The following is a 26,592-nucleotide window of genomic DNA, read 5'->3' as shown; positions in this document are numbered from 1 at the left end:
GGTTATCTGGATGGCAGCTCGCCTCGATCTCTGATAATTTCGCTTGTCAGCGTTATTCGAGGAGCTGTGCCATGCTAGTTCAGGACTAAGGCATGAACCGTGTCTAGGTGAGTTGCATCTTTGTATTTAATTATTCGAGTAGAGTTCCGGGTGATTAATTAATCTTCGATTAAACGCCTTGGCACTTAGTCCCAATTATGTGGGTTCTTGAAACCCCAGAAATGAATGACTTTGACACGCGTAATACCGAGGAGCATTTTAGTTCCAGGAGGAGAGCAAGCGACAATCGAGATACAGCCTACAGCCAAAAAAGCAAATATGGGCAAAGGGGACAAGAAGTCTGGAGGCCAACGTAGTGACGGTAAGTTTAACATCGTTACTTAGGTGTTGCGACCAAAGTTTGTTGCATTTCCATAAAGTGTGAATCTTGATTTTGTGGATAGGTGAGAATTTTGGCAAATCACGGGGACGATGTCGACGTGTTTCGGTAGGGTTACTTCCGACAATAAAAGTAAATTCGGTTGTAACACACAATTTTTGTGTTTAATACCGATTAATAATAATGATTTATGTTTAATTGTGTTTAATAATGATTTTTGGGTACATAGTGTCCATTGCATTGCAGTTTTCCGTACGTCTCAATGTATTTGCTGTAACCCTTTGAATGATATACTGGAAATTGGATATGCTAATAAGTAAAACTAGATTTATTCACGGAACATATTTCAGAAGTTATTCATTTTCTTGCGCAAAAATTTTGCAAACGAAAAAGTAAATTTACAGATTTTTGCAATATACCTACTATACAATTCACTTTGCTCTTCTAATTTTAATTTCGTATTAAAGCTACATTTGGTCGTTTCAGTGTTTTTATTATATTGAGAAACACCGACTTTATTTATTCACGCATTAAATAAGTATGTATTAATATCACAATGCAAAGATATCAATGTTAAATGTATTTAACAGCTAATTTAACTTAATTATTTTTTAATCTTAAAATAATTAAACTCATTTCTTAAATAATTTTCAAAAAAATAATTTTCAATAAAATAATACATTTTTAATGTTAATTAAAAATAAAATTAATACAATTTATTATCTCGAGATAAAATATTATAGTTTTATATACTAGAGCAAATACGACTAATTAGGTAACATATAATACTCACTAGGTCTTCTTCGTCATGCTTATTATTACATCTAAGAAAAATAATTTATTTTTACAGTTATCAATTCAAATATTTCATACATTTCTTACGTTATATTACAAAAGTTAATTATTGTTAGAGAATGCTTATTATTACGGAAAATACATTGTTAAGAAAAATGCTGTATAATAATATTATTTGAAACGGACAAGCATTTAGTAATATTACGTATCAACTATTTTCAATTGTTCGTAAGCACGTAAGTTCAATGAAATATATAAACTTTATAGCACAGTAGCCAATGAAAGAGAACTCATTAACGTTAGCAGGCAACATCGCGATATTATTTAGGTTGAGCGAATCTCATCTTTCTGTCTTACATATTGAAGCGCCGAAGCATTTAACATCCTCCGTTCATCATTTTTCATTAAAAGATTATTGTTGTAGGACTGTCCGGCTTCTGGTTCTTGAGATAAAACCGCATAATCTCCTTATTGGCAGATTTTACTTTCTGTTGAGAACAACGGCCCATGTCCCAATTGGCTCCGGGACAGTTAGTCGCTTCGAAACATTGTCTGAGCCGATTTGTGTTGTTGGCATTCAATTGACTGCAGCAGATGACAATTGACCAAACGCAAGCATTGGGACTCTGATTTGAAGGTCGCCTTGTTGTTGGAATTTGTTGGAATTCTGGTATCTCTATACCTTTATTGAAGGGATTGATTCCCTATAAAAATTCAAGTTATACCAAAGTGCTATATTTTCATTCGTATATTACGTTTTTTCTTCTTGTTATTATTATTTTTTAATCTAAATTGAACGCGCTGTTGTTTTGTCATTAATTATATTGAATAAAATAAATATTATAGTTATCGGATAAATATTTTTTCATTTTGCATCTTAAAAACCGTAATTCGGACGCTACTTACTGGAAAAGCTATGTTACTGTCATCGAAATTGCCTCTGAAACCAATTTCTGTTGGAATATTGTAATTGATATTATTTCTGCTAATATTGCGCACTACAATTGTAGCACTTATTGGTAATCTTCTTAGGCGCTCTTCCTCATTTCTTTGACTTTCTGTTAAAGACTGAAATTGACCATTCTTATTCTGCTTAAGTTCATGATACCTAAAAATTCAACATAGAACATTATCAAATACAGAATACTAATTATTATTAAATGTATAAATTAAATAATTTAAAAGTTGTTTATTTAATAAATTCGAGTGTAATCACATTTATTTTAATATCATTAGATAAGCAATACCCTAATTTTAATAAATGATTGAACTGAAATTGATAAATTTCAACATATGTAAAAAGAGACCTTCAATACAAAATGTTTATTAATAATTAAAACATTATGGTTTTTTACCTTCCTTTAGTTTCATTCTCTTTGCGTCTATATTCCTGTAATTGTGATTTCGAATTCTCTTTCGAAATTTGTTCTGTTAATGGAGACCATTCTTTTACTTTCACATTATTTGTTTGACCAAATTTTCTTTCTATATGGTCACGAGATTTATTCAATTCTGTTATGGTATCTAAAGCATTATTTTGCTTATGTCTTTCTTTCTCTACATTATTCCATTCAATCTCGATTTTTCTATTATCAATTTTTACTGGTTTTTCAGATTCTGATTTTTCAGCCCACGGAGTTACACTTACCATCTCTTCCGGGTATCTTACATGTGGATATTCCAAAAGTTCGTCATCATTTATATGTGATTGATTATATCGATTATTCGATTGGAAATATTTCTCTCTAATATTTTGATTACTTTTTTTAACATGTTCATTGGGTAACATATACTGCTGAAAATCATCATATCCGTGATTTTGGGTTGTAATATGTTGACGAGGTCTTTCATTGGATTCACTTTGTTCCGGCGGACTTTTTTGTTCTTTGTTTAAATTGTTCCGTTCTTCCATTAATCTTTTTCTTTGTTCAATTCTTCTGATATTTTCAATTTCACGTGCTATTTCTTCATTATTAATCGACTGATTTTTATTCCAATTCTCATTTATTTCTTCTTCTTCTTCATCGCGATTTATTACAACTTTATTGGACGATTTATGTAGTTGTTTCTCTTCTTCCCGTCGTCCTTCATATAATTCTTGCCTTCTACGCAATTGTTGTTCATATTGACTTAGCTGTAATCCATTATGTCTCTTTTCTTCGTATATGCGTTTACGGTACGTTAGATTTTCAAATTTTCCATCTTCTAAAATTGTAAGATTTTCAACAGGTTGAATGCGACTATTGTTTACTCGATTATTAATGATTATAGGAGTATTTCTACGAATATAATCTTGAAGTTTTTTCTCATTTGTTAATTCTTGTAAGCTTTTTTCATTGTTCATTTGATTCTTATTGTTTTCTTTGTCACGAATTAAGCGATCATAATTGTCCTTCATATGTTGCCATTCTCTTATTCTAGCATCATAAGTATCGGGTGTATTTATAATTAGTTGTGTACCTCTTTCTCTTTCATTATGTTGTAGTTTTTCATAATTTCTTCTTTGCTCTTTGTTATTAATATGTTGCTCTTCGTTACTTCTATCATATTTTTTATTGTGTAGTCCTTGTTTTTCATTATTCATTTTTAGATTTTCATAATATTGTTTTTGTACATCATCTATTCTTTGTTGTTCTTCTTCATTTCTACGTTTCTCTTCTTCTAATCTTTCTTGTTTTTCATTATTTCTTCGACGTTCTTCATCATTTCTTCGTTGTTTTTCATCGTTTCTTCGTTGTTTCTCGTCATTTCTTTGTTGTTCTTCATCATTTAATCGCTGTTCTTCATCGATTCTGCGACGTCGTTCCTCATCTCTTCTTTGTTCATTTTCTTCCCATTCTATTCGTTTTTCTTCTGCGATTCTCTGCTTTTCACGTATTTTCTCCATGCTGTTATCATTGTATATATCGTTATTTTTAGAATATTGATAATTTCTATAATTATTTCTTTGAATATATTCACGTTTTTCTTTTTTATAGGGCTCACCACTCTCGTAGTTTACTTCTTTATTAGAATGTAATCCGTCAATTTCAGAAAAATCCCATGTATCTATTTGCGGTATTTCGTTCGCCCAGAGCAGTTTTCGCCCCGTATTGATAATATTCCCCTTTTGCTCCTGAGGCTTTACCACAGACTCATTGTTAAAAATAAGAAGAGCTGGTACATCACCGCGAACTAAGAAATTATCAGATTTCGAAGGTATTACTTCTGTTACTTCAATGTCACCTCTTTGTGAATGTACCGATGGTTTCTCATTTAAAGTGTCAATTCCCCATTGTTTCAATAATTCTTGTAAAGATATCGCCGATACTATGTTTTCGTCATTTTTTTCTTCTTTCTTCAACAGTACATTCTTTAACAAACAATTTGATCTTTTTTGTAGATTATTTTCTAAGTTCACCTTGAATAACTTATAAATCTGAATATTCAATATTTTTTTAATATTATCATCCAAAAATTTATTACTATCATTTATTTTTGTAAAATTATCATCAATCCAATCATTTTTTGTCTTGGTTTTATAAACGATCGAGAGATTATCATTATCATTGAAAGAGACATTTTTCTTTAAATATCGATAAATTTCTGCAAAATTATTATTATAATTATTTTTTAGTCTTGAAAATTTGATTACTTATAGAACATCTTAAACATGTGGCAAACAAATAGATTTATTAATTATATTAATGTTGCATCTATTTTGAATATTTTTTGTTAAATAAGATATAAATTTGTATACATTCATATGTACATATTATAAAAAATAAAAGTGTTGGCGGTTTTTGATTTCTAATGTCTTACCTTTATTGATAGTAGCTTGTAAAGGAGGCTGTCTTTCAGTCATTTGCTTTCTAATAATTAGATCACTTGTCAATGAATTTTTAAGTGGAGCATCTTTATCTCTCAAATTTTTAAGCTCATACTGCGGTATTTGATAGTGATTTTTATTGTATTGATTGGGAGACGGATAAACGATTGCAAACTGAGTACAGAATATCCCCACTATAATTACCAGCCAGTGAGCGATCAAAATTAGTGTCATGTCTAAGTATATTCTGTAATCAAATTCTGTTCAACTTATATTTGCTTCATATATGAATTATTTAATATCTTCAATTATATAATAAATGTATATTTAGAAAATATGCTTTAAAAAAGTTCAAAGTATAATGCTTGACAAATGTAAATGAAAAATTATATATATTATATTATATTCATATTATTTGTTTATACTGTTAAAATTAGATTAGAGTATACAAATAATTTATTATTTTATTTATTGTTCTATGATAATTCAATTCTTTATATATCTTGTTTAAATATCATCAACAATTTATCTAAAGCAAGAAAATGAATAATAAAATAGATAAGTTAGAAATAGCCATTTTAAAATTGATAAAATAGCAAATAACCTTATCAACATATATTATTTGTTAAAATAAATGTGCTATCTATCAGTACAATTGCAATTCTTCTTTAGAGATAGATCTTTTATTTTCCTTGAATATTATGAATAATTCTAAATTTTTTAATATATTTCTTAGATATAATAATAAAGAAATAAAACAGATTAGAAATAAATGCGTTACTATACATACTTACAAAAACAGTACTGCAAATTAAAGTTATTCGATATCCTATGTTTTTAAAGTTGAGATTCACATTCTGAGAAAAATATAATTAATGATTACCACTAACAAATGTAATCTACTTCAATATATAATTATGTATTTGTACTTTTCACGCTATTTTCTTCGAAAATTATCTTATTCATTACTCGGTATATGTAATTTCTCATCATGCTGAATTTTAAATAATATATTCATTAAGTTTCGAGTTTATTTGTTAATTTGTTAATTAGTTTTAGTGTTTGTTTTAAAGGTTATAAATAGCGAATTGATTAAAACAAAATTTGAATATAAATAATAAACTATTATGCATATAATAAAGGATACTGTTTTTTGATCATTTCATTATGTATTAAGCTAAGTTATCTTAATGCGATCTGTTGTTTACCACTATTAGTAAACAATGATAGTAAAGGGAACATATATTTATAGTCATAGACTTTTCACAATTTGGAGTTATTAATGATGGATTTTATGATAATGTATAATGTTCGAGTGCATTAGTTTGAGAAGTAGTATTTCAAGAGTTTAACTTTCCAGATTAAAGGAATAAATGTTATTATAATATGGAAACTTGTGCCAAGGAATTTCGTCGAGATCATGCTTGGCTTCACAAATTGCTGAAGCATCTGTAAACACACATTTGTTGATTTTAAAGTTGTACATATAGTGCTCCGTGCAGTTAATATGAAAAAAATAGGGAAAAAAGGAGATGTCGAAATCATTTATTGCAGCTGCATTTACAAAAAATGTAGGTAATCGGAGACCATTGAAGAAAACAAAGAAAAAGAACAAGTAGAAGTAGGAAACAAAATAAAATGTAACACATGAAATGGAAGCCGAGTGCAAATGTAAACTGATGAGGTGCCTTTGAGAATTTATCAGGAGCTGAGCTTTCGCATATTTGCGTGCGTTTGCGCGACTATCACTCATCTGAATCGTACTCTTCTCGTCTTGCTGGCTTAATAAACACCCTTACGTCATCGGTTTTTACAAATAGAGCTACGCTCTACACTTGTAAAGTAATTAAGTCACAACACTCTCATCTGGCTTTACCATGTGCATGCATTATCGTTTAGCATAAAAGTTTTTATACTATAGAGTTATGGATTTTTTTAACAATTTACTGTTGGGATTAAAGATAGTTAGTCTCTTTTATTATATTCCAGGTCTTGCCTAATTCTTTAATATTTCCTTGCATCTGCTGTCATTTTGTCTCATAAACGATGAAATCTTAGCAATGTAAAATTCGAAAAAACTTCTAAAGTTAAATGCAATAAAACCAATGTTTATTGCAGCACTAATAAAAATTATTATAAATAATTTAATATATTGCCTTTTTTAAATATGAAAATACATTGAAATACTATTTATATTGTAGAAATCGCTTTTGTGACATTTTCTTAGTTTAGTTTAATTTATTGCATTTTACAGTGACGAAATCGTCAGTATCGTTAATTCTATTGATATATAATAAAAACGTCGTATATTTATTTGGTTATTTTTTATTATAAATCAATTGTATTTGCAATAAATTATTAGAATACTTATTCGCATAACTACATAAAATGTTGAAGTTCATTGATGTTAAAACATAAACAACGAATAAAAAAAAAGCATCTTTTTCAAAGAATAAGTCGTCACAATTCTTATTCAAATATTAATAATTTAAATATTGGAAATTTTGGTAAAAAATAAATTACTATTGGTAGGATAACTGAAATTCGTTGCTGAAAATGATATTTGAAAATACCAATAATTATATACAAAATATTTTTACTGGATACATTATAAATAAAGTCTGTATTTATTTTATCATCGATCAGGCGATTAGAGTATTTTTAAAAAAAGTTTCCCTTAATTTCTGAATAATAGCAGTAATATTGCTTGCAATGGCCGTAAATTGTTGAATTTTGAAATTAAATTCATTTTTAAAATATTTGAAATTTTTGTGAATTTTATTAAATATTTCAACTCTTTAAAAAGCTTGTCTCAGTTTAGGAGATGTCTCATACTGCAAATATATCAAAATTGATCTTTAAGTTGCTTTAATTCTCTTTTGAAAAATAGTCGGTTCTTCCATCGATCGCCTGACTATTCTATATATGATTTAGTATATTAGGGTTTTGATCAGCTTAACAATTTTTCCTGAATTATTATCAAAAAAATAATTTACATTTTTTTAAATATCTATTGATTATAACTATACCACTTCAATAGTAAAAACAAGTCAGAAAAAATTCTTCGATGGCAAAAATATTGAGGGATAATTGTATTTCCTCGAGTATTGTTTAGGCTTAATTATGAATTTCATAAAATTTATGAAATCATCAAAACTAAATAACGATATTAATAAACAAAATAATATTTTATTGAGATGTGATTGAAACACCTAAAAGAGTTAAAAATAAAATTGAAGGCTCATTTTTATTGTTCTCAATAAATCCTATTTTAAGTCTTCCTATACCCTACAAATCCTAATTTTTATAAGTACGCGCAAATAGCTATTTATAAAATGAGTTAGACAATATAATCTATCGCATTCATATAAAGAATATGGTGTAAATTTGCTAGAAAAATGTGCATTACAACTTTACTGAATGACGCAGTTAGCTCGCGAGGATAGCTAAAGAGAGACACTAGAGTATAAGTAGCTCGTAAAATCACTTTCCTCTTCTTATGCATCTCATCCCATATTCACTACACCATCCTTAGGTTTATCTTCAAAACCTGAGAATCTATCGACCTCTTTACATACGCTGAACACTTTTCTCATCGTCCGGAAAGCAATACGGGCAGATCTCTCTAGACGCAATTGACTCATTGCTCGGGAGACGCAACAGTTCAAAGATTCTTCCCGTATTCCCTGGTTGAACCTATTAAGATTAATACGCATGATTAATGATATTGTCTGTTATCGCTATCTAATCTTGTCTCAGTATGTGGATTGCTAACGAATCTACTAACGTCCATTTATTGCTGGTATCATAATTATAGAGAATCTGGAAACTCGAAGCGAGTTCAATTCAAGGCCGAAATTATTATACTCATCTCCTTTTTGAATGTTTATTGTAATGACTGACCTTATAGAAAACCATTTCTATAGCTACTTGTTTCATTCGGCTAACATTTACAGCATTAATTTCTAAGAACTTGTCAAACATTAAGTTTGCGAAATGCGCGGACTTTGAGGAGGAGGAAATAGCGTTCGCTAATAAAAGGAAGAGCGAGATTTACAGGTGGAACAAATATTCATATTGCCGATTAATTCTCAAACGGTTTATTATTTTTTAATGACCTAGATCGCGTTTTGTCCTCGCAGAGAAGAATCAAGTTGTGCATTGGGTCTTACTGCGCATGTCGTTGTGACACAGCCTCACGTAAATCGACCGATTGCTTTTCTCTCGTGCGCAAGCGTTTCACCACTCTCCATGAGACTTCCTTTCCATCCCTATAACGTTCCACTTATTATAGTGATATTTTGAAAATCACTATTCGTCGCGTGATGTGTTCTCAGACGGTGACTTTCTCAAGGTCATGAATTCGTTCCGTGCTATTGCCCTCCTGTACTTGTACATTTTTAAAAACATTGTTTATCCTACTTTCGCAAATTAATTATTTGATATTATATATAATATAAGTTGATTATTTATTATATTGAGAAAAAGCCTATTAATAATGAATATTATCGGAGAATTTTGATTGACCTGATTTGATTTTCTACAAAATATCGCTTAGAAATGAGTCGTTGAAAGCTCATGTGAATAAGCAAAAGGATGACGGAAAATTAGTAACAACTACTTGAGCAAGATATCGACATTATGGAGTCAGAATAAATAATGGGAAAACAAAAAAATGTGTAAGAATGATTACATGGAAAAGCAATTATTATGTAGCGAAAACTGGTTTATTCTTTGGTTTAAAAAAACAAACAAACAAAAAATATTCCAGAATAATTTAATGGATTTAAAAAATATTTTTCTTAATGTCTTTGGAGTAAGTAGTAAGCAAAATTCATAAAATATATATCATTTATTGCACAGCATATTAATAGTTTTAGATCGGCTTTGTCTGCGACTCTCGATATTACTGTATATGGAATATAGATCATGGAACTTTCGCGGGGAATGATCAAGAGCCGAAAGCGTTTCTTCACCATGTACTATTTATTAAATTATCCATGTTTAACGTGAAAGAGTCATTAGTTAATTATTAGATATCGTCTTAAACAATACAAGGCATTTTTACGTTAGAGAAAATATCGGTATGCCCTGATTATTTATCGTTTCATTTTCCATGATTTTCTCTATTAATTGGGTGCTCATCACTATTTATTTATATTTTATATTTATTATGAGAAAAATCATATTAAGAAAAATAACTTGAGAGTTATTTTTTTTAAATTTCTTATTTGATATTCCCAAAAGGCCTTTAAGGTATGATGAGACAGACCTTGGAAATTCATTTTGTTACTTAAAAATCTTAAAATAAAGTTTCCAATATATTATACTCGAAACGTGAAATTTTATTTTAAAAAATATTATCAAATTTTTTTAAAAACTTTTGCATCAATAAATTTAAACTCGTGAAAGATTTCAAAATCTTGTACGATAATGTTAAAACGTTAAGAATAATAGTATTTAATCAAGACAATTTTTAATTGTTTTTTGTGCATACAATTTATGAATATTTAAATGTATTCATATATATTGAATGTATATGAAACTTTAAATTGCAATCATTTGACAATAGTTGTTAAATAATAGCTATTAGTTTTGAATATTTTATTATAACAAAATATTAAATATTTTAAAAGATCTGTTCTATTGTGACGAATATTATTTACATGTATCAATTATAAGCATTAAAGTTCTTTATGATTAATATTGAGCATATTGGTCTAATAATATAAATTTTTTTTTAAGTTTTATAATTTCTTTTCATTTATATGATTATTTATACTTTTCAATGCAAAAGCTTTGATTGATGAAAATAAATTCACTTTATAAATTTCTGTCTTACATGTAGTGTTAGATTTTTTTTAAGCAAAGCAAAGACATTAGAGAGTAAGAAATTACAAAAAGGAGTACACTCGTGGATTGTAAAGGGCTATTTGAATAGAGTTGATTAAAAAGCAAATATGTTTAAACGAGGTACAGAAATAACGAGGTACGGAAATAAGTACCATTCGAGGATTAAAAAATATTTTGTGGAGGGTCGGTAGAGCCGAGCTGAAACTGGGCTTGTTTCGCGTTTGTACTTACCAGATGCGAGCTCGTGGAGTCGATGCGTTGTATCTCTCGTATCCCTGTAACCGTTGTAGAGGCGCATTTCTTATGATTACGAGTGCGGGCGCTGGAGGCTCGTCTCCTTGCTCGTTTCCTCCACGTCGTCGCGATAGAACATTCTCACAATTTATAAATGCTCTCTGCGTTCGAGCGCCGGCTCATCCCTGCTGCTGCTACCGCCGCTACCGCCGCAACCGTCACCGCCACCGCCACCGCCCCACCTACCTTCGGACCCCCTCTCAACTCCATAGGAGGCTTGTCTACTCGCTGAATGTGAGTTTGCGACGGGCTTGTGCGATTATTACATTGGAACTCCATTATTACGAGCGGCATTTGCGCCTTCATTACCACGATGTCATTCTCTTATTTTAGACAATAACACCGTCGTCCTAAGCTGCTCTCATGGACTTTGTTTTCTTGTGGATCAGCATTCATTATTTTCATAGCGCTTGTGCTTTGGAAAATCCATGGCTCGAAATACCAAACGCGCGACGTCACTTTTTCATTATACTAATTTGCTTACTTGGTAACTCGAGATAAAGCTATTAATTAGTGCTTTTAAAGAGCGACGTGATGAACCCTTACAGAAATAGATTTTTATTCAAGACTATATTTACGGTCATTAATTACAATTTATGTATTCTAAACTTTATCGATAAACATAGATCAGTAAGTTCAATTTATAAAAGTCAATAACAATTTCAATTGCATTATACAGTCTGAAAGATAGAAATTAAAATTTATAGCATTCTACACGAGTCTTGAATCGTCCTCCATACGTCGTTAAAAATGTATGAAAATTTAACATTTAAAAAATATTAATTCTCGTGTTTTGTTAATAATTTGTCAAACATTGATATACTTTTATTTCTTATTTTATTTTGGTAATTTATACGATCTCATTTATGTAGATTTGTTGTATACAGTTTTTTGTCTTTATTATTAGTTGAGGAAATAAAGTTTTCCATCAATATTCATTTCTACTAACAGTTGTTTTTTCTCATATTGCTCTAAATAGTTTTTTAGAACGTTTTGATTATTGATGTGCGAGATGGCATAAGACATTCGAGAAAACCCAATGATTAATTATGACCGAAGAATTGAATGAGTTGCAGCGTATCGCTGGTGCAACCAGATGATGTTGCACCAATTAGAGAATCTAATAATTTCCGACGATCTATTTGGATAGAAATCAGAGTTCGCCAATGTGTTTAATTTCTACTAACACGCGTTTTTCATTCCTTTCGAATGCATAGACTCTTGATACTTTTATTTCTACTTGTTAAAGATTACTGCTTGCATTTCCGGAATTTCTTTTTTTGACTCGTTTTCTAAATTTTTGAATACGGTGACGATAGCTTCTGTAAACAGGTTTAATCTATATGTGCTTTCTAATTCGTAATCGACAATTTTTCATCTATTCAAATAATATTAATTTTTTTTATATTAATACAATACTTCTATTATTATTTTTGCCTGATATTTGATTCTTTTTAGTAGATCGGCGTCTTTACGTATATTTAGCATCGAATTATATCCTTTATTAATAATCTATTATAGTATTTTACAATTTATTAATATATTTATGTAATTACTGAAATGGATTAAAACCTGCATTTGTTTCTTTGATAATAAAATATTTATGTTTTATTTTATTAATTTGATACATAATTTATTATTGCTCATAAATAGACAGTTTATGAATTTTTTATCAGTTTTTATGAATTACAATTTCTGATTTGAATATGAATGTAAGAAATCGTATTAAAAACATTCTCTTTTCTAATGTAAGTATAAAGTAAATATAAAGCAATTAATTTTTTTAATAAAAACTTTCCAAAATGATGAAATATGGTAATATGTTATTATTTTTCTATAAAGAAAATTTTTCGACAAAATTTGTAAACTATTAAATTTCTTTATTGTTGTTTGAATATGTATATTTCCAATAATATTATTTTACGAATAAGATATATTTAAACACAACTTTTACCCGAATAATAAAAATAAATTTTAGAATATTATAGACTATTTGTAAAAAATATTAATTTTTGACTATAAAAATACATTTAATCCCTCGTCAAATATGATTGATACTATTAAAAACCTAAGTCAATGATAAGGAACATAAGAACTTTTCAAGCATCATATGGATTTTTATAAATTTTAATGGTTACGCCATTATGCCATCGAACGAGTCTAAAATAGTTTTACATCATACATAAATGTTATATGCTTTATTATTGAGAAATTTAATTGAGTTTCATTGTAAGCCAATTAATTTCATAAGTTGTGTCATTTAGCAGCTTCTTTATACTGTTGTTTTTTTTAACTATCATTGAGATAAAATTTGATTCAGTAAGTTATGTGTTCGAAAATTATATCAATTATTTATTGAAGACATTTTAATTTAATGACAAATTTCCAAAATAGTATTTTTAAGCAGGGGAGAGCCAAAATGGCACATGGTTCTTTAGTAAATTCACAAATAATACATGTTTATTCTATTTAAGAATGCTAAAACAATATTTTAATACAATAGAAAATATTAGATAAATATGCTGACCAATTCGAAAAGGCATTCGAAAGGGCATTCATGTAATTTTCCTCTTTAAACAATCACATTATTTCAAAGCAGTTTCGACGTTCTCGCTTATATTTAATAAAAAAGGAAATTCTGTATTATTTTTTAATTTCAATTTGCGAGTCCTTGATTCTAATAAAAGTTCATAGATTCGATTAAAAATTTAATTAAAAAAAAAAAACGAAAAAAAATACTTACAAAACCTTTGCAAATATGCTATTATATATTATTATAAAGTACGACATAATAAGAATTGGTAATGCATACTTTGTGATATAAAAAATAAAATATTCGTGTACCAGATATGATGGAACTATTTACTTGCTAAGTTTAGAACTTATTGAAGCAATGTTGATCTTATTAATACTCCTGTTTCATGTCATTACCATTTTAATAAGATACAGTAAATTTTCAATTTCTTCCGTAAATATCACTAACTAGAATAGTTCAGACATATATTATTTTATGTATAAATCGTAAAATTAAACTTTGGAGAACTATTAAGAATAAATATCATGAATGAAATTAATTTAATACATCATGGTTTACTAGTTTTGTACATTACGAGTTATGGTTGTTCGTGACAAACTTTTTTCGAAATGAACGGCAAAAACTTTATTTCAAGCAATGTTTCGATTTAAATCGATAAAAGTAAATACTGAAAAAGTAAATCGGCTATTATATTTGAAAATGAAATTATTCAAAGTAGCTACATGTGTAAAAGTTATATTTTTAGTTAAGACTTTATATTTTCCATTATAATGTTGGTTATGGATGAGACAATGAAAATAAAAACGAAAGAAAATTTTAACTTTTCAAGCGTAGAGAAAAAAGCCTTCGTGTTGTCCAACATGCAAGCTCTATAAAAGCATTTTGCGGTTCATTGATGTGAGCTATACTTTTTTTGGATATTTGAACTCTTTTCATGTATATCATGATATAGTCAGAAATAGTAGGTATTTACCTACGTTTAATTAACTCATAGTTTATCACGGTGAAATCAATCTGCTCGTTTGTGTACTAAGCCAATAATTTTATAAACTTAGAAATAAATATAATAAGAAAAATATAATAAAGACAATATTTGAAAAAAATATTTAACTTATCGATTACAAATTAAAATAACATACCTTTCTTCTATTTACAAAAAAAAAATGGATTGGTTTTATGCAGTCTGACTTGAAAATTGAATTAATGAATTATGCAGAACGCAAAGCTTTACCATCATTTTTCAAATAAAACTATGCGGAAATTCAGCTCAATCCATTTCAACTTAATCATTTACGAAAATCTTACAAAAGCTTAATTAAAGTAATCGCTATAAGTTTCATTATTTATTAATAAATCAATTAATTAATAAATTATGCCATTAATAAATTAATTACAATTCTAAATTAATATCAAGTTAATATCTTGAATACTCTAATAGATTAAGATTAAATGTGTTTAATTTGTAAATGGTTAATAATTAATCAAAGAATTAAAACAAGTATTTCTTGTTCAGGTATCAACTAGATAGATGTAATTACTTAATTAGTTAATATTTCATTAATAATCTATTTGCATATTCTTTAACAGTTCAGAAGGGTTTTCGATATTATTTTTGGTAACTCATGCCAGAATCATTTTAAATCTGATTTTTTCCCTGAACCTTAGTATTTGTTATTAAAATTATTATAATTATCATACAGAACACTTTATTTGACCAGTTCTTTGTGCATATTGTATGATGTATCTGAACACGGCCTTGTACTACATAATTATGTGATAATATTGAAAAATTCTTTCAGCGATAATAATATAATTGTAGATAAGAAAATTATGTAATTGCATTGAGAAATAAATAGTTTTCAAATATATGCATTTCAGAAAAATTATTTTAGTTATAAAAGATAATATTGTATATGTTCGTTGATTAGAATGATAAATAATGTATGATATAATAGATTAAATTTCATATATATTTTACTTATTTAATTACATTGCTATTTAAAGAAATAATATTTCTTGATAATATTTGGTTATATTAATTCTAAAATGGAATCTGTTATTATTGATTTAAATTATTAACTAAAATTAGACAGAAAAAAAGTATTTTATGAATGAATTGACTTAAATCAATAAAACTGTTTAATATTTTAATTAATTATTAACCGATTAATCGATAATTTTAAATTATTCTTTGAAAATTAAAAAAGTAGAAATGCATAATTAACATTAGAATTCAGATATTAATAAAAGCGTATTTCGTAAATCTCTATTTACAACTTTCATTTCTCTATTTATAACTTTCTTTTTTGTTATGTATTCCTTGCCTCTTTAGATCCTTATAAAATACTCTTTTATTGAGCAAAAAAGTAGATATGATGAAATAATAAAAGTATGAATAAAAGTAACGGAAAGTTCAACAATGCAAAAGGAAGGTAATAAGGCATAAGTATTGGCATAAGTCGCTTTTTAAAAACTGTATGAACAAATGCTTGAATATATATTTTTATTCTTACGAGTATTATTATATATTATAGTATTTTATTTTATTTTATTTTTCTTAATTATTATGTATATTTTCCAGTTTCTTTGTATTTTTTAATATAATTTCTATTCAAAACATATGCTTGCTTCTATACAATTATTATTTTTTTAATATAAATAAAATGTCGTTTTTACATAAACTCTATATAATTAATTGGATAAAGTCTTTCTAATTCAAGAATTTCTTCAACAATGAGAATGTACATTTTTTTAATAAACAGATTTCTTGATTTATTTGTCATTTCAATTTTTCTTTTATGTAAAACAAATATTTTAAGTGATTGATTATTTAATGAATTCTTAATAATTGAATTATAACATTAAATGTAAAAACATTTGTTATTTATTTAAATAAAAAAGTAAATATATTGTAAGCGCAGTTAGGATACTAATTAAAGTATTATTTAAATGAATTCAATTTGTCACACATACTAGTAGTTAGATTTATAAAAACTATTTTGTTTTGATATCTTTTTAACATATAATAAGCTTACCAATTAACTTATAAATTATGCCTATTAATAATTATTCGTGAAAAATTAATTACAGGTTATATATATGTATATATTCTTATATTTATAAAATTAAAATGTTCTCATACATTAGTTATTCGAAGTAAAGTGTTTAAAATTATTTTATTAATTACAATTAATTTATATTATATCTGACATATTATACTTCATAATTTGACAAAGATCGAAATAAAACTTTAGACGTTGAATAATGAGTGGAAAGAATATTGAACAGCAAATTGACCTCTTCTACTTCATATTATTTTGGTGAAAATGATTTTCAAAGATATAAAAATCTAGAAAAAGATTCATAATACAAATAAAGTTTTGGACTCAATACAGAATGAAAGATAAATAGTTTGATTTTAACAAATATATGTCGAAGAGTTGCTGCTTAATTTGTTATCTTTCCTTATATATGGAGACGTCTAATGTAATACGGTGAGTTACAGAACTTGTTCCGTTGATGGAAAAATTGGGCGATATTGTAGTATAAGTTAATTGAGCTTGTGACGTAAATGCGGAAGTTACGGGGTTTATTGTTAGGCGCCATAGTATGGGATTATTGTAGTTAGAGTGGGGTGAGGCGATAGAAAAAATACGGGCCATTGTGGCGGCGATCGTTCGAGGAGACGAGCAATACGGTGGTCGGCTGCGGTCGATACCTTTCATCCGTTATGTAAAGCGGCGGCGCGCATGGGAAAAACACATCGACAGAGGTACAGGGATGTCGAGAAGCCCAGAACTGTGCTGATTGAATAATCCCAGTGAAAGTTTGGAATCGCGTGCCGTAGGATAACGTCTTAACGTTGATTAGACGCGAATCTTTGTTGCGATCATTAGAAGGTTACAAGACCGGGTGTGAAGATGTGCACTTAATAGCTGTGCACCACATTTACCTTGAGCCAAGAATCTACCAAGAGGTGCCTTGGTATCCAATGAGGAATTCAGTTATTCTGAGAAGTTAGTTAAGCATTTGTTTTTACTGACTAACTTTACTAAGCGATAACCTAGACATCGCTTTTTCGGAGATTAGTGCACGTGACATGAAATATAGAATAAAGACATTTTTCCTCATTGGTTTAATCAGATCATCGTTCGGAATCAGAAATATTTGCCGCAAGATTATTCATTACTGAACTTCCATACTTTTTTCTCTAACTTCACTTAATTCTTATTTTTTTTATAATTTTAATCTAAATTTACTGAAGTAATTCTATCGTGTAATTATCGCGTAGTGTTTTAATTGAGTTTATATTTTAATATACATAATTAATGTTACTCCAAAGTATATTTACTCTACTAATCAATTGAATACTAAATAATCAGTTATTTTTTAAAAATATAGATTTTGACAACTGGTTGTTATTTGATTGCTGAAAATCAAAATATATTATTGGACATAATATTTGCATATATTAGGCTATATTTGATACGCATTTAAATATATTATAAATTAATTTAAAAATAAATTTAAAATATTATATCAAGAAATAGTGCAAATGGAATGGTTAATTAAAAAATGTAAATCGTTAGAGAAGAGCAGCAAGTTATCCGAGTACAGGCTAGAGTGTAAGTGTGTGTAATCGCAGATGAAACGGGAGAACTTTAGAAGTTTAAAAGCGATCGATTCCGCGACCGTTAGTATTTTATAAGGTTGTAAACCTTCGAAGCATTTAAATCGTAAAAAAGGTAGTGTAGATCAAGGAAAGCAATACATATCTTTGACTTTCTAAAATATATTAACTACCAATTTCGATGTCAGGTACACTCGTTTTAACGAAAGTTTACAATACATGAAATCGGGTGGATAGATTTATTCTCGTTTCAGCTAGAAGTTTTTATGTAGTGAAAGTAGGAGTTCTCTTTGAGCTTTTTCAGCATTTATCGAACTCGACAGTTGCCTATTAATGAAAAAATCTTGCAATAAATGCGCATCTGCTACATATTAAATTATTTAAATAATATATTGCTTAAATTAGTTTATTCGTCTTCACGAGTTTTTGACACTTTTGTAAACAGTTACTGTAGATCACACACTCCCTTTCTTTCATATAATAATATATGAATATTATAATATATAATATATAATTATATATAATATATAATATATAATATATAATATATATATATATATATATATATATAAATAATAATATATAATATATAACATATAATAATATATTTCATATAATTTGATTATTATTTAATATTGTGTTGTAATTATTGTGCATTATACATATTTTAGTCACATTAATCAATAATGAGTTTATCATTCGAAGATGAATGAATTTTTATTTCAGTATCGAATGTGCTTTTCTGTTTCAGCAAGTACAAATCTCGTCGGTAAATTTACACAGAGCGTTCGAAGAATTGTTCAGGACGTCAAAGATGAAGGAACCGCAAGTAAGAACAATTTTTCCTTTCATATATTTTCTGCTTTTATAAAATAATATAATTACTAAAAAAATATAAAATTATTTTATTTTATTTTTCAATACTGCACTTGCAATTCCTTTGTATTAATAAATGTTTGGCAATCGTGTCATCGCTTCGACGTACTCAGAAGTTTATATAATAATTTGAAAATTATTGTTTACTAGAAGAAACTATGTTAATAAATTTTTTATTAGTACATTCGGTAAGATTAAATTTAATAATCACGATTTACTAATCTGACAGATGTGTAGAAGCTCTAAAATATCACACAATTTATCATGGAAATTTACTTCAAATAAAGTATAAAGATGCATAAAATCATTTCGTCATTGTATAATAAACATTATAATAATGCATTATATAAGATTATAAATTTGCATTTCGTTAATTTTTTCGATTATATTGTAACAAACGATGTTTTCGTTGTTACCCAAGTTTCTATGACAAAGGAATATTATACTCGTATAAAATCTTTTTGCTGTCTTTTCATGCTCTACTTTCGAATTAAAAAATTAATTTTTTATAATCTATCATATATAGTTTTATTCTTCAGCATTTAAAAATTATAACAAAATTCAATTCGATAAATATATAAATTAGATATTTTTGAAACAAAGTAATCAAAGAAACATCGAGTATGAGTAAGCCAATAGCAAACTTGAACGTTTTTTCTGAAAGAAGGCAATTAACTATTGTTGTTAATAGAAAAATAATTATTAGTAGAATTTTAGAACGCTTATTAGTAGAATAATTGAAAAAGCCACGTAATTACCTCATCGAAAATTATCGTTTTCGAAGTGTTACCAATAATTTGAGATAAAAGTCATGAAAAAGTTACCAGATAAATTTTAACTATTAATTAATAAACATAATAAAATTGTCTCCATTTCCATTCACATGATTATCGAGAATACAATAACAAGTGTCTATTTATCAACTGCAAATCAATTGTTCCATTATAGAGATGAACTAAGTAATTTGATAGATATAAATTATAAAAAAAATGAAGATGAATTTATGATTTCTTCAGGTAAGTGGATGGTGCAAAGTATGCAGAGGCTAATACGTAATTTCTGAGTATTATCGAGCAGTTCTGAGTACTATCGAGCTTAATTACTAAAATCATCTGAAGCCGAGGATGAGAATGAAATTGCATTATAGCTAATGAGTAACTTTACATGTCAAAGGTGGACAAACGAAGGAAGAGGTGATTGAGACGAACGAGAGATTGAGGGCTGTGAGGATTCGCTTGGACGGCAGTTATGAAACGGCCAAACGCGCTCTTGTTGAGCTTATGTGCAAATATGCTGATAGCAAGCAAGTGCGTAACGTTTTCGAACGCTACGATCATCTCAAACTTATGATTAAGGTAATGCTTTTCAATATTTGTATTCTCACGGTTCTTTATCCTTCTATATATCATCTATATATCTCCTACATATCATCTACATCTATATATCTCCTTTATAATTATCTTGTTCTAGGAATTTTCCCTATGCTGTTCACTATTTTGATTCTTTGATATTTCAGACAGTTTCGAATTAAAGTAATTCTCTATAGTTAATGCACTGTATAAAAAAATCTTATAAACTTTTTCTTAGCAAGTGAATAATTCGCCAATGATGGCTTGGATACGTAGTTAAAATATTTCGAAAATATTTATCTCCGAAAATATACTGAATTAATGCTTGAGAAGTCCGGACTTTAAAAATTTGTTTCTTTTATTGAAGATTATACCATCTATGCTTTGCAAACGTAAATTAACTTTCGATATTTAACTATATATTTAACTATATAAGAAAAAAATTAACAGTATATAAGACGATTTTTTTCAAAAGAAAGATTTTTATTAATATATGCTTGATTAAATATGAATATTCGTCAATTAATGTTCATATTAAGTATAGAAGTTAAGATGACGTATTATTACATATTATTGACAGTCATCCAATCTATAATAATTGAGTGTGGTGTTCTTTCTTAATTTTCGACCTTCTTTCTTAAGGAAGGAAGGTCAAAGGTAAAGAACTGGGATTAGGATATAGCTTTAAAATCCTACTGATCTAAAAGAATTTGTGGATAATGCAGGACGTAATAAAACTTGAGACTCAGTATTGGACCCTGGTGGACATTCCGCGGCAGGAAAAACAAGAAACAGTACCAGTGTTTGTGTTGCGTGCCTGCGCCATCATGGAGAAATGCCATAAAAGCGGTGAGAATGTTAAAACCTCAACGAGGCTTGCCGAGGAGGCTGACAGCAAGCGCGACCGTATTGAGCGCCTTGAGAGTACGTAAGCTTTTTTTTTCTTAAAATGTTATTTTGCACCCTTTGTCCATGACTTTAAGGTTAAGTTTCTTTGCCACTGGTATATATTCAGAATTTATTTTCCCTTTATTCTTACTATCCTCTTCCTCTATCTCTTCCTATATTCTTGTGCTTTCCCGTACGCGAACCGATTAAATTTACCAAAAATATGTATATACTCCAGTGGCTAGTGTTAACTGAATAACTTCATAAATAAGGGAAAGTTGCTTCTTAAACAGCCTTTCAATGCTCAATTAATTTATCGAGCTTTGAAAAGTTTTATTATGCAAATAATTTATGTATTTCGCTTGAAACCTTTTACTTACTATTTCTTTTCTTTTATGTAAATTAAGTAAAAGAGTGTGTAAAGCATCACTGCTAGTATTATTTATTGATATATGATAAATAATCATTATTTTAGAATGTTTAATAGATTATAATGCCTCAATAACAAAGTATTAAAATGTCCTCCAATTTCCTTTAATAATTAGCCTTGAATATTGTAAATAATTATTAGAACAAGTCTTATAGAACTTATTAGAATAAGTCCTGATAAAGTCAATAGTACAATAAATAGAGAAAATTTGAATTTTATTTGTGCAATACTTACTAATAAACTATTTCATAATCATTCTTATTTATAATGCAAACTGTTTTTATTTATTTATAATTATATTAAATTTATTATAATAATTATCGTTGGAACAATTTATATGCAAGTATTACATTGTTTAATAATTTTAATATTAATTAATTTAAAAAAAAAATATTTACCTACAATAATTGAAAAATAATTGAAAAAATTTATTAAAGTAAAATACAACTGAGCATAATCTTATATATATATATATATATATATATATATATACATCAATAAGAAATAAATGATTATTAAAATATATACATATATTAAGGCATTAATTTTTTCAAGTTAATTGATAAATTTATTTCCAAAATATGTTATTTGAACAGAAGATAAACAGTATTTGAAGACAAGGAATTAATATTTTTACTATTTTATAAATATAATGTATATTTACAAGATACATTAATATACCTCTAATATATATATTTTTAAATAATAATAAATTTTCTCTATACTATCTACTAATCTATTAATAATATATACGATAACAACTAAGTAATATTTAGTACTACTATTTATAAATTTGTTTTATAATTTTTGGTTTATTGAATTGATATATTTATACAAATTTACAGTATAAATGTACAGCTAGTAATTATTATGTCAAAGGAATAATTGAAGTTAGGAATAATTTTATTTCTTACAATTTTACAATTAAAGCCGATAATTATATCGGTTGAATTCTACAATTAATAATTTTCTTCGCAAGAGATAATAAAAACGATTTCTACGCTCTTCTTATGAGTCTTGAGTAAATCTGTAAATTTATTGAAGCAATATCCATAAGTTACATTATTAGCTTAATTTTACAGCTCGTTTCGTTATGAGGAAGTTTAAATCGTCATTCCTACAGTTATTTCGCTTGCTCCCGTTCTGCTCTCAGGGTGTAAGGCTGTTTTAAATTCAACTGGTAAACTTTTGGATAAGAAGAGAAAAAATTTCAAGGGTAATACTCGAAACAGCCGGAGAACGAGCTGTTGCTGTAAAAGGAGCACTCGGCTTCCTGAGAACACACGGAAGAAAGCAAACCCGCTTATCCATTTGGAAAGCATCCAACTGTACGAGTAATATTCGTGATATTCTGTGAATTGATCTTCATATACGCTGTTTCTTTTTAAAAAATCGCACAAACTTTACAATAGCTTTATTTGTATCCCTTCTTAAATATTTATTTTTCATGTATGCACTTAATCATCCAGATATTTTTTACTTATATGCTATTTGAAAGATAGAAAGCTCATACTATTTAAATTATTTTTTTAATGATATTAAAGTAGCATGCCCACAATATTATTTAGATTTTTTAATTTAATATGGATAAGAAAATATTGTAAAATTAAAAATATTATTATTAATTGAATAACTTTTACAAAGTCTTTCTTCTTAAAAACAGCATTTATATGCAGGGCTAATTATATAGGATGATATTTTTATTCCTTCTATTTATAACTGTTTTTTTTTAATTTTTCATTGAATTTTACTAATAATTCACAAATAAAAAGCAAAACAATAAATATAGCAGAACAATAAATAAAATTATCTCTAAAATTTTCTCTACAATACCAGACTAAAAATGTGAGTAAAGAATTTCTTTTTTTTGCACATATTTTCTTAAGTTTTCGATCACTTTCATCATTGTGTCTTTTCTTCTTGCATTTACTGAAAAATGTATGAATCAGATGAGACAACATTTTTTACTGCAACGAGGGCACAATTATCTCGATTTTTTTATTTCTATCGAATTTATATTGTTGGAGAATTCAAATATTTGCTGAAACTTACCGTGCTTTTACAGTATACTTATCAAGTTAGTTTTAGTTGAAAAAGTAGAATACCACTTAAAAAAGCAAAAATATTCTGAGTCATAATTTTTGCTACACTGCTTTATTTATTTTAGAGCAAATATTGAAATAAAGTATGTATAAAATATGATAGATAGATTAGGATTTCATTGTGGTTGTATGCAACTAATATTTTGATAAATCTCTTTCATTCAGAGTTGATGTAATAGTTAAGAATAACTTGTAGCCTTCGTATCATGTTGAATTTAACACTCTGGAAACATAAAATTTGCATTAAATGATTTGTGTGTTTAAGATATGACAACAGCCCAGATTGAGACAGAGAATACACAAATGACCAATGATTTATACAGATTATTGAAGAAATACACTGGACTGAGAAACCTTATTCGAGATCTCAAGGTGAATCTATTATTGTATTATTTTCACAAGCACCAATTATTATTATTATTTAAAAAAAAACGAGAACTGCACGTAAAGCCACATTTATACGATATTATGAAAAGTAGCAGATAGTAACAAGTGGTTGTAAGCTTTACATTATTATCAGCGAAAAGTGTCGATGAAACACAGTCACAGGCCATAAATATTTATGAATAATCACTACAATATACAAACATTCGAGAGGAAAAGGTATAATGTTAACTAGATAATACTATGTAAATGATGTTTTAGGAGGAGTATAATAGTTCTAAGGTTTACCCGATAATACCCCGCTACTCAATGCTAAAGGACATGATAAAGGATATAATGCACAATCCAGACTACATGGAAGTTTGTCATGAAGTTGATGTATAATGAACAGAGTACCTCCGTTCGACTTGCATGAAATCTACATTCTCCAATTAACGCATGTTATGGCGTCGGATTACGATTTTATTGTACTCATGTCTTAGTAACATATCGAAATGTTGTTTATGTTTTTTTTTTAATTTCATGAATTTGCAAATTTTATAACTATTACTTACATAAATGCGTCAAGAATTATAGGTCCACATTTCGTATTCTCTATTTCTTATTAATTATTCTTATTTAATTAGTCGCAATCCTGCATACAACGTTAATGGGTACAAATATAGAGTTATTTTATATTGATGAATTTTTAACAGTTTGTACATTTTCTAATTTAATATTAAAATAACTGTTGTTTTACATCACAATTTATAATATGAAAATTCAGATGCCAATAATCAAATAATTAAACGAGTATTTAGAATTATAATGTAATATAAGTAAGTTAAATTTCTCGGTCGGAATTCTGATTTCGATTATAATAGCCGCTTTCACGTCAAAACACAAAACGTAATTTAAATTATCGAGTTTTCGATTATATTGTAAAATAATATTGTTAGACTGGGAAATTATTATTTAATAAATTTCTCTAAGCATGTGTAATAATGTATTCGCTTAAGCAAAAACTGGGCAATTTATAATATATTCGTAATTTAAACAATTATAGCATTATTAAAATAAAAATCTAATTGAGTATTTTATTTTTTCAACTAAATATTCTATTTACATCTATAATTTTTATGGAGTGCATCGTGATATTAAAAAAATTAAAAAAATCAATTATTAATACAGCAGAATTTTAATCGAAAAAATATGAAATTGTTGTTCGATATTTGTCAAAAAGAAATATAATAAGATTGTTTTTTATGATAAATACTAAAAAATTTTCCCCACTTTCGGTATATTTTTATATTCGTTGATATTTTAAAATTGTTGTTATATAATTTGGGATAACAGTCATCAAATAAATAATAAAAAACTGTTTATATGTATTATATGAAAAAATTTCCATATTAATAATTTAATACCAAGAAAATCTTTTACAAGCTCTTTCCAAATTTAGTCTCTTCAATTTTTTCCTTTTCTTGTCTAAATTATATTTACCAAAGCAAGTACATATAAGTTCCTACTATAAAATAATGATATAAAATTGTAAAAATACGAGTCTCTTGTTTAAATCGTAATTTTAAATCAATTTCGTATGCTAATTATATTATAAAGGAAATTTCGTATACATTATAAAGGAAAATTAGTCCAATATAATTAGAAATTAAGACGTTTTTACTTCATTTGTACAAAATGTGTTTTACTGTGAATGATATTATATTAAAATTAATTTTTTATTATAATTAAAAAAAATTTTTTAACGATTATGTACAAATCTTACACAATCAATAATTATCTTTTCGGATTCTAACGTAATTATTGATATAGGTAGATATATATTATTATATGAAGAATGTCGCTTTAATGTATTAGGAATCATCTGATTCTAATAAATAATATTATAATAATTCATATTTTAATAATATTAATTAATATTTCAATATTAAATTCAAATTTCAATTTGAATACTATTTTATACCTTTATCAAAGTATTTAAAGAATAGAAATATTCTTAAAGGCCACAAATATAAATTAAAAAAACATAATTAGAATATTAGGTCGGCAAAATTTTATGAATAAAAATTATAAAATACATAATTAAGAAACATCTAATGATGATCATTGAAATGATCAATATGTGCCGTTTAATTATGAAGTGTAAAAATTATATCGATGTTGAGCATCGTTTAACACTTTTCATATATATTTATATATTTATAATTTAATTGATATATATAATAAGCATATCAAAAATCTTATATCAATCTTTAATAAAGTACGTAA

At 27.2% G+C, this 26,592-nt stretch overlaps 2 protein-coding genes across 3 annotated transcripts; one reads left to right on the top strand and one right to left on the bottom strand.

The window, feature by feature from the left end:
• The first annotated feature begins 265 nt into the window (after positions 1 to 265).
• Positions 266 to 24,730, top strand: LOC105366432 (kinesin-like protein FLA10). Of its 2 annotated transcripts, none has more exons than XM_011504882.1 (6): positions 266 to 361; positions 19,047 to 19,124; positions 20,345 to 20,526; positions 21,246 to 21,444; positions 24,206 to 24,312; positions 24,586 to 24,730. In XM_011504882.1, exons 1-6 carry the CDS (start codon positions 319 to 321, stop codon positions 24,706 to 24,708), a joined length of 732 nt encoding a protein of 243 aa, XP_011503184.1. In that variant the 5' UTR covers positions 266 to 318; the 3' UTR covers positions 24,709 to 24,730. The 2 variants fall into 2 exon arrangements, with proteins under 2 accessions (XP_011503184.1, XP_011503185.1); XM_011504883.1 differs by lacking the exon at positions 266 to 361 and adding an exon at positions 9,602 to 9,661.
• On the bottom strand, positions 4,475 to 11,233 carry LOC105366431 (uncharacterized). Its single transcript, XM_011504881.1, has 3 exons — positions 11,067 to 11,233; positions 4,976 to 5,242; positions 4,475 to 4,526 (listed from the first exon to the last, which is right to left on the bottom strand). The coding sequence occupies exons 1-3, from the start codon at positions 11,131 to 11,133 to the stop codon at positions 4,495 to 4,497; spliced, it is 366 nt and encodes a 121-aa protein (XP_011503183.1). The 5' UTR covers positions 11,134 to 11,233; the 3' UTR covers positions 4,475 to 4,494.
• Positions 24,731 to 26,592: the final 1,862 nt, after the last annotated feature.

Source organism: Ceratosolen solmsi, unplaced genomic scaffold (assembly GCF_000503995.2).
Source record: "Ceratosolen solmsi marchali unplaced genomic scaffold, CerSol_1.0 scaffold4, whole genome shotgun sequence".
Classification (NCBI taxonomy): Eukaryota; Metazoa; Arthropoda; class Insecta; order Hymenoptera; family Agaonidae; genus Ceratosolen; species Ceratosolen solmsi.
This window is presented reverse-complemented; position numbering and strand designations above follow the sequence as displayed.